We start from the raw sequence: 9,949 nt of genomic DNA, 5'->3' as shown, positions 1-9,949 counted from the left end.
TGGATATTGATAAGTGTCTGTCTGTCTGTCAATTTCTTCCTTTTCTTTCAGTATCCTGTTCTGTCGTTTCTGTGTTGTTTTTCATTTATGTTTTACAATAAATAAGAGATTGACATGATCAATACTAACACTTCAGCCGAATTATTGTGGAACCCAAACATTAATGCTGAACATCATCGCCCGAAATATCCCCCTCCCCCCCTCTTTTTTAGCAGTTTAATTTATGGTCATTGAACTCAAACTTTTTAAAAGTTTTTAATTTTTGAAATATTTTATTGACAAAGCATGTTAACACATGTAACTGAACTCGGTAAACACATCTAGGGAGAAAATGTAGTTAAATATAGTTTATTTTGTCTTATACATGGTACACTTAACTTTGTTAAAAGAAATCTGTATTGGGTATAAATTAGCAGAAGAACGTACTTTGTTGACATCCATCATGTACGTCAAGACCTTACGTATCATTATCTAGTTAGGTCAAACTTTTAGAGGTGTAGCAGTCTTTTTACTTTAACCCCTCTCCCTGTGGATCAACAGTAAGTTCACGCTAAAATCCTGGGTTTGATTCCCCACGGTTGACAGAACGAAGATAGACCGTTGTAGCGTTGCACTAAAAACAAACTCTTCACTTTTTTAGAAACGAACTGGAGTTACAATTTTACAACACTTTCCTGCAAAACTTGACTACTAAAGTATTGTTAACAAAATAGAAAAAAAAAAAAAAGGCTAACATGACGGATGTCGAATAAACTGGGTAACATTTGGTAAAAGATTGTATAAGTAATTAGGAAAATTATTCCGTCAGTTGATTCTAAGTATTGGTGCGTCAGCGAGGTCACGTGACTAGTATCACGCCACGTACTTCTCGAACCTTCGTGAATTATCGGGAGACTATTAGATTGGGGGTAGCCTGGTATATATAAGATGGTCACAACGTGACGGAACAATGAGTAATTGAACTGCAGTCAAAGAGTGTGTAATTGAACTGAGTATTATTGAAGTTGAGCACGTGAGAAGTTCGTTGTTATAGCGCGACTGTTGAAATTAAGTGTATCGCAAAGTTATATTCAGAAAGAATAAACCAGTTTTATTTAAGAAAGGACTTGTGTTGTAAAGTTTCGTCGGAACGAATTTACGGAAAATTAACTAACGAACAGAGACGTAACAGTATTATCTACATTCCATATAATACTGATAAGTTAATTCCAGCTTCTCAAATACTTGGCCACTTTTTTCTTATTATTATTTTCACTTTGATACATTTTTAAATAAAATGTTACAGTAAGGAATATTGGAAGACATACAACATTTTGATATTTTTGTGTTAGGCTATTTTCAAGGAATATAGAGGCATTAAATAAACGAGTGAATCCTCATTGTCTCTTATTAGCTCATTAATACCACTAACTAATTTACTCGTACCACACATATTTTCGTTCTGTGTCAAACACAACAAAAAATTTACAAAACTGAGCTAAATCACAGTAACTTACACAAATTACAGCAATATTCACTAACAAACCCTTCCAGTAATTCACTAAGTTCACTGACTAATAAAATAATCAATCATTCGCCTATTCTAGCCTAACTCGCGTTTTTATGTTACTCAAATTGTTCTAAAATTTGGAGACGATTACAGATTTCAGACCACCCACTCGTCGAAACAATATTTTGTAGTAGAGCTTTGTGATTCGGTATCACAAACCGAACGTTGCGGTCTGTAAGTAATTGTTTGGTAAGTAACCAACACCGCACGCTATAGTGTAACAGTCCCGGTAGACCGCACGCTATAGTGTAAAAGTATCGGTAGACCGCACGCTATAGTGTAACAGTCCCGGTAGACCGTACACTGTAGTGTAAAAGTCTCGGTAGACCGTACACTGTAGTGTAAAAGTCTCGGTAGACCGTACACTGTAAGTGTAAAAGTCTCGGTAGACCGCACGCTATAGTGTAAAAGTCTCGGTAGACCGTACACTGTAGTGTAAAAGTCTCGGTAGACCGTACACTGTAGTGTAAAAGTCTCGGTAGACCGCACGCTATAGTGTAAAAGTCTCGGTAGACCGTACACTGTAGTGTAAAAGTCTCGGTAGACCGGGACTTACTTATGACATAAGTATGACCTTATGACTTATGACCTACATAAGACCTACTTATGACATAAGTATGACCTTATGACTTATGACCTAAATAAGACCTACTTATAACATAACTTTGACCTTATGACTTATGACCTAAATAAGACCTACTTATGACATAAGTATGACCTTATGACTTATGACCTACTTACAAAACGTTTTTGAGGAAACTCGATATACTTGTACCTTTATATTTTGATTTCTCCATTATCGCATTCAGCTTAGCCGTCACGGGTTTTAATAAATAAATAATATAATAATTTCAGTAAAAGTTTGGCATGTTTCCAGCTTGTGCGTGAATATCAGCACGTGAAGAGTCTTGTGACTTTGTTCGTGTTAGCATATCCAATGACAACGAGATTGTTGAGAACATTTCAACCTATGGTAATATAGTTATGGCCTTGTAGTAAATAGAATTCAAAAGCAGAGGAGGGTTGGGCGTTTTGTAATCTAGTTGAGGGAACCGAATGATACATATATCACGCGGAGTTGATATTATGAGTGTATAGAGTTAAGTACACGAGGAATAAGAATGAACGAAGCTAAACAATAATACATATTGAGCCAACTCGTGATCCTCATTCAGGATATACTACATGTGATGAAATATTACGATAATTGTAAACAAATCACTCTTAACTAGCCCAATATAGATTCCTAGTGAAAAATCAAAAAAGTGTGTGAAACGTATTTGAATGACACTATTTGTACGAAACCGTTCGCTCAACACCGTCCCTAATCAGACAATCTAGGTTAGAAAACATTACGAGTTGAAGCGGTATTAAACTCTGACGTTTATTTAAGGAAGAAACATCTCGCATAGTTTTATAGCGTACCAGGTGATGCCAGTATCATAGTAAAACTACAAATTATTTTCAACATTCCGCTCTCGACTCCTAATCTGCGGTCGCGGGTTCGAATCCCCGTTACACCGAAACACACCGGTGTCCGGACCAGGACCAAAATAATTTGAAGGTGTGAGAGACACCATACGAAACTACTATTAATCCAACATATGGCTGTCAGTTAAGCGTTCGAACTGGTGTACTAAACCGTACTTATTGAAAATTCGTAATGGGCAAGTTAAAAATGAAAATTCTCCATTAATCAATACATTGTTGTTAAACTATGTGCAAACTTGTACACACAACAAATTGAAAGTTGATCTAGTGGGACTTTCAACCTTAACATCCGGGATTCGATACCACACAGTGGATACAGTAGACGGCCCAATATGACTATAAAAGAAACAAACAAGTTCGTGGATCGTTAATGAAATTTAAACGTATTTTCAGCATTGCATTAGACTAGGTGTAGGCTTAATATTTTCGTAAATAATTTTGTACGAATCTAAATTTTAACTTGATGTAAAACATGAGGTGTGATTACCAATGTTTCCAACATGTGTTTATTATTTTAAGACTGAAAGAGCTGAACGCAGAGAACATCTGTACAAGATTTTGGTGATTGGAGAACTAGGAACAGGAAAAACAAGCATCATCAAACGTTATGTTCATCAGTTCTTTTCCCAACATTATCGAGCAACGGTATCCTTCCTGATCGTTAATTTTCGTAAATAAATTATATTATATGATTATAAGGTACATTGTTGTTTATGTCTTTTTTCAATTTATCTTATTTTGTTAATATTATTCTTAATGAGTTTTACTTTTTCTTTCTTTGATAGTAAGCAAAAGAACCCGTCCCCAGTGACGGAAAAAGTTTAAGTTAATCTATCAGCTTAAATTATTTCATGGACTTTAATAAGGTTAACTGTGTTGCACTCTTGGTTCCATTCAGAGCCAGAACTCTGAGCTACTTATACCACCCACCGCGAAAATTAATTGTTGAGCATTTCAGCCATGCTAAGAGCAATAACATACAGTAAATTCTACATTTTGAAATGTGAATGATAGTGTGATTAAGTCCTAACAAATTAGTGTAGAATGTCCTGTTTGCGAAATAAAATTTGATATTAACATTATTCATGCCTCTTTACCCGTCAATTCGAAAGTGAGGTTTGAGGTTTGCCTGCGTGCGCAGATTTTCAAACGGGAGACAGACGAACGCTCGGACAGACACCGCGGTTCGCAATATATATAAATTAGATCACAGATTTTAAGCCTATTGAACTCTACAGCTTCGGCGTTTAAACTACAACATTCAGTGCACTTAAATATGTCCGATTCTCTTCTTTTTTTTTATTGTTGTTGCTGCAAGAATCTGTTTATGAAAGTTAACATTTTAAATATCATAAATTACAAAGTTTACCACCAGATCGAGTAAGTTGTTATTGCCTTACAATCCTGTAGCGTAATACGATATAGATATGATCTTACATTTTTTATGTTAGACCTATTCTGAACACATAATCAAATAATGATTTATCTGTTTGTTTGTAATTATGCATAGAGCTACACAAGGGCTATCTGTGCTCTGCCCACCACGGGTATCGAAACCCGGTTTCTAGCGTTGTAAGTCCGCAGACATACCGCTGTGCCATTAGGGCACGATTTATCTAAACCAAACGTAACTGAAAGTTTTAACATAATTAACTTTAACAGTTACGAAGCGAAGTTGAAAATTACCAGCGAAACGAAGTTCTTAGCATTTCAAACTGAATACCATTTACAATATATATATATTACAGTATAAAACGGAATATTACAACAGTTTCTGTTATTTACTTAAACACGAATTCACTTGTTTTTTAAGACGGTTACGTCCCGAGGTGATTAAACTGTGTGTAAATTAATTGATGCACACGAACTGTCATGAGATGGTCAATGCCCTCTACTTTAACCAGTTCAATGTACAGCTACATGTTTGTTACAGTGGGTTTTGATTATTTGAGTCGCCTGCTTAAGCGAGAAGTGACCGGCGTTTAATGTCCCAAAGGGTTTTGATTACGTATAACATTATATATGTATTTAAAACGTTATTTTGAGCAAATATCAATATTTCAAGCACGAAAAAAATCATCAAATCACAACTTTAACCATGAGTATCAACCATCTAAATGTTTTGTCTATCTTTGTAAAAGTGTAGTTTTCGTTTTCTGCCTTTAACATGACCCAAATCTTGTTTGTTTATCTGTGCATAACCGCCCCAATTTTGAACTGATGGAGCAGAAGGAAGGAATATCACACATAACAAACTGTCGGGATATTTTTCTTTGACCGAAAAGTTGAATTTGACCGTCACTTTACAACACTCACACGGCCCCAAAGCTCGTTTTTTTTTGTTCATATTTCGGGCACGCTAACCACTAAGCCCACCCTAAATCGAGTTTAACCTTTAACGGTTTAAAACTACAAATTACCTCTAATTTCCTTTAATACTCTACTTTGAAATGTGTATGTGTACATTTCAAATTTTGCCGCCGTATTCAAGTTTGTAGTTGAAAAAAAAATCTATTTTGTGTTATATTACAGCTACTAAGACTGTATGCCCCTGTCTCTAATTTTGAACTACTGATTCAGCAGCATCCTACCACCCACTATTCACACTGAGGGATTGACTGTCGTTCTTATAACGCATCTCTACCTTAAAATACGGGGAATATTTTGTGGTATCGCACGGATTTGAAGTAAGCAATTGTATGAGCTGATTGAAGGAAATTTTCAATTTAAGAAACTGCAGAGCAGCTATCTGACACTGTGAAAGTGTTATTAGCTTCTCAGGAGCACGGGAGGCCCCTACCATGCTATATGACACTGTGAAAGTGCTATTAGCTTCTCAGGAGCACTGGTAGGGAAGGGTTGTATATTAAATTGTATGGGTAGGTTGAAGGAAATATTTCCTGAGAATTAAGGATTCTGTACGAAATTATACGGGCAAATTGAAGGAAATATCGTATCTAGGGGTTAAGGATTCTGTAAGTAATTGTACGGGCAGATTGAAGGAAATATCGTCTCTAGGGTTAAGGATTCTGTAAGTAATTGTACGGGCAGATTGAAGGAAATATCGTCTCTAGGGTTAAGGATTCTGTAAGTAATTGTACGGGCAGATTGAAGGAAATATCGTCTCTAGGGTTAAGGATTCTGTAAGTAATTGTATGGGCAGATTGAAGGAAATATCGTCTCTAGGGTTAAGGATTCTAGGAACATCAATGAATGAATGACTTCTACCCTAGCGAAAGATTAAGAATATTCATTGTTAATTTTTATATGACACTTCCTTATTTGTGTTTAAGCGCAGAGCTACATTATGGGCTATCTGTGCTTTGCCCATCGCGATTAATAAAACCCGATTTTCAGCGTTATAAGCCCTCAAGCTTACTGCTGAACCACTGAGGAATGTTTTAATTGGCAAGTTTTTAAAAAGAATATGTGTTAATAATAATATATTATTACTGATTACTTTAGAGCATTGGATAACACGTATTAAAAATTGTCAAAGTTTACTTATAAAATTTAGTGGTTACTATTCTTGATTTGTTCATATTCGGAGAGCTATTGTTTACGTTTCATAACTCAACTAGGCCTATCAGTAACGTAAAAACGTTTCTGTCATCTGTTTTAAGTACCTATAAAAAAAAGTTAAATTTTGGTAAATTTTATTTAAGAAAATGTTTATACAATGAGTTTGTTACATTAAGAAGTCTTTGGATCCTGGTTCAATCCCCAAACGATTCTGCTCACGATAAATTAGTTATTTTTATCTGTTTTTCCCTAACGTCTGTTCAACAGATTGGAGTAGATTTTGCTTTGAAAGTACTCAACTGGGACTCGAACACACTTATTCGGCTGCAGTTATGGGATATTGCAGGTACTGATATTATGACTTTGTTTAAATTTATGATAAGAAAACTTTTAGAACAATGATTCTAGATACTTAATCTAAAGCAAACAACTCTTTAAATGATTACAGTGGAAGAGTACCTGTGATTGGTAAGTACTCATTAGATACAAACTTTGCACTTGTATTTTTAGCCTCATTTTTATGAAATATTGTGGCTATTTAATCATTCACCTGAATTGCCACACGAGGGCGCAAGTAACGTAACTTATCTGAAGATTCAGTCTTAACCGTGCTGTAATTACAAACGACAGAGTATAACTTGCACTGTTACAGTACCATATATAGTTTGGAGAATTAACTGTTCAAAATTCACTGTACGATATGTGACCTGGATTTTTACCTAAACATTCTTACAAGTACGTGTATTTATATATTTTTAAAGGACAAGAAAGGTTTGGGAACATGACAAGAGTTTATTACAAGGAAGCTGTCGGGGCTTTTATTGTTTTTGATGTAACGAGAACAGCTACGTTCGATGCTGTTATGAAATGGAAAAACGACTTGGACAACAAAGTCCACTTACCTGATGGAAGTGAAGTACCGTGTGTTCTGTTGGCAAACAAGGTTGGTTATTAACTGTTAGATGTATTGTTAGGAATCAGGATTTAAGACTATCATCCAGTCTTTCAGTAAAATTATTTTTAAACGAACACAATTTAATTAATACAATTGACAAGATGGTTCTATATTTTAAGATACTTAGCAAAATAAGGCTGTGTTACGCCTCCAGTCGTTAGTTGATTTTCCGTAACTTCGTTCCGACGAAACTTTAGCGACACAAGTCCTTTCTTAAATAAAGCTGGTTTATTCTTTCTGAATACAACTTTACGATACACTTAATTTCAACAGTCGCTCTGTAACAAACATTGTAATTCTCAACGAACTTCTCACGTACTCAACTTCAACAATACTATCTGACTGCAGTTCAATTACTCATTACACTGTTCCTGTCACGTTGTGACCATCTTATATATACCAGCCTACCCCCAATCTAGTAATCTCCCGATAATTCACGAAGGTTCGAGAGAAGGAGTGGCGTGATACTAGTCACGTGACCTCGCTGACGCAACAGCTGGTTTGGAATTCATCTTCAAGTTGTGTGTGTATTTCAATCTTTTTATAATTTACAAAGTGTTATTTAAGTTATAATAAAAAAAAATGGGTATTAAACTTGCCTCTATTTTGTTCGAAAACTGGCGTATTCATGTTATTATTAACCAGGTACTGTAGTTTTAAAATGTGTTTTAATATACATTAAAATATTAATTGGGTAATATATATGTATATCAAGACATAAGAACAAGGGGTCTGTTCCAAAGGATAGTGAGCTTTTAGATTATCATATTTAAAACTTCGCATGCCTATTGTATAGGACCACACTAATCCTACCTAGAGTTTACAAGTTAATGCACCAATGATTACTTATGTAATAGGCCTTTATGAGAAATTATACACAATCTGCAAAGCAAAAGGCTGATTTTGATTCAATAGGAATGAGGTTTACTGTGGAGATAATGACGTGTTTATGGACTTTTTACTACTGTTGACTTTTGCAAAGAGTGTGAAAGCTTTTAGAAACCACCTGAAACTGAAGTTTGCAAAGCCGTCACGCTGCTTCAAGAGGGCTACACCCAGACTGAGGTGGCACAGGTTATGGGGGTGTCACATCAGTGGTCAGTAGATCAGTTGTGGCACAGGTTATGGGGGTGTCACATCAGTGGTCAGTAGATCAGCTGTGGCACAGATACCAGGCCAGGGTCGCAGAAGGGCTAAACGTGCAGTATACGACCGATATTTGCGGATTTTATCCTTTAGAAACTACACTAGCAGCGCTAGGGGCCTCAGGAACGAGCTTCAGCAAGCCGCTGGAGTGTGCGTATCGTGCTTAACGGCTACAAACAGGCTCCATGCGGGTGGGATCAGATCCAGGATACTAGTTAGAATCCCTGTACTAAACCCAAGGCACCGAACAGCCCGATTGACGTTTGCCCAGGAACATGTAAGCTGGTTCTTTCAGCAATGGGCCCCTTTACTGTTCACAGATGAGAGCAGGTTCTATCTATCTTCAAGTGATTGATGTGTGAGAGTCCGGAGATGTGAGGAAGAGCGATATTCAGCCTGTAACGTTGTCCACCATGATGCTTTTTGGGGGTGGCATCTGTATACAGGGGTGTACGGATCTCTCTGTGGTGAATGGAAGATCCCTGGTAACAAGACTTTACGTGGATGAGATCCTCCAACCCGTTGTTCGCTGGTGCTGTCTGAGATGAGTTTGTGTATCAGCAGGATAACGGCCGTCCTCACACTGACAGCATTTTTTTCAGAATGAATGAATAGAGGTATTAGACTGGCCTGCTAAGTCACCACTATTGAATAGGTGTGGTACTTGCTAGGGTTTGTTTGTTTGTTTGTTTTTGAATTTCGCGCAAAGCTACACGAGGACTATCTGCGCTAGCCGTCCCTAATTTAGCAGTGTAAGACTAGAGGGAAGGCAGCTAGTCATCACCACCCACCGCCAACTCTTGGGCTACTCTTTTACCAACGAAGAGTGGGATTGACCGTCACATTATAACGCCCCCACGGCTGAAAGGGGCGAGCATGTTTGGTGTGACGGGGATTCGAACCCGCGACCCTCAGATTGCGAGTTGAGCGCCCTAACCACCTGGCCATGCCGGGCCGCTTGCTAGGGAGAGCAGTTAAGAGTCAGACAACCTGCTCCTATGTCTGTCCATGGTCTCAGAGTTGTTCTCATCCAGAAGTGCACTGTTCTGCCCCAGAAATATCATTACCAATATGGGGAACAGAAGCAGAGAAGTCATAAACAATAGAGGAGGATCTACCAGCTAGTAAAGATCCATTTTGTTGAATTTGTTCATCTTTAGAGGTTATTTTTTCTTTGATATTTGTGCAGCCAGATATTGGCATTTTTCGTTAAATTTTGCTTTTTTTTGTAAATGAATTTTTCGACTTGCTTGGTACTGTTTACCTGTGTCAATATTGAACGCCTC

General features: G+C 37.0%; 1 protein-coding gene across 1 annotated transcript in view; it reads left to right on the top strand.

Annotated features, from left to right (window-relative positions):
• The window catches only part of LOC106474011 (ras-related protein Rab-32-like), a 34,418-nt gene that overhangs the window by 12,777 nt on the left and 11,692 nt on the right, over positions 1–9,949 (top strand). Inside the window, exons 2-4 of the mRNA XM_013934697.2 lie at positions 3,560–3,685; positions 6,830–6,908; positions 7,324–7,505. Of these exons, the coding sequence (XP_013790151.1) occupies positions 3,560–3,685; positions 6,830–6,908; positions 7,324–7,505 (387 nt within the window). The remainder of the gene's footprint in view (positions 1–3,559; positions 3,686–6,829; positions 6,909–7,323; positions 7,506–9,949) is intronic.

The sequence above is a fragment of the Limulus polyphemus genome, unplaced genomic scaffold, assembly GCF_000517525.1.
Source record: "Limulus polyphemus unplaced genomic scaffold, Limulus_polyphemus-2.1.2 Scaffold6715, whole genome shotgun sequence".
Taxonomy (NCBI): domain Eukaryota; kingdom Metazoa; phylum Arthropoda; class Merostomata; order Xiphosura; family Limulidae; genus Limulus; species Limulus polyphemus.
This window is presented reverse-complemented; position numbering and strand designations above follow the sequence as displayed.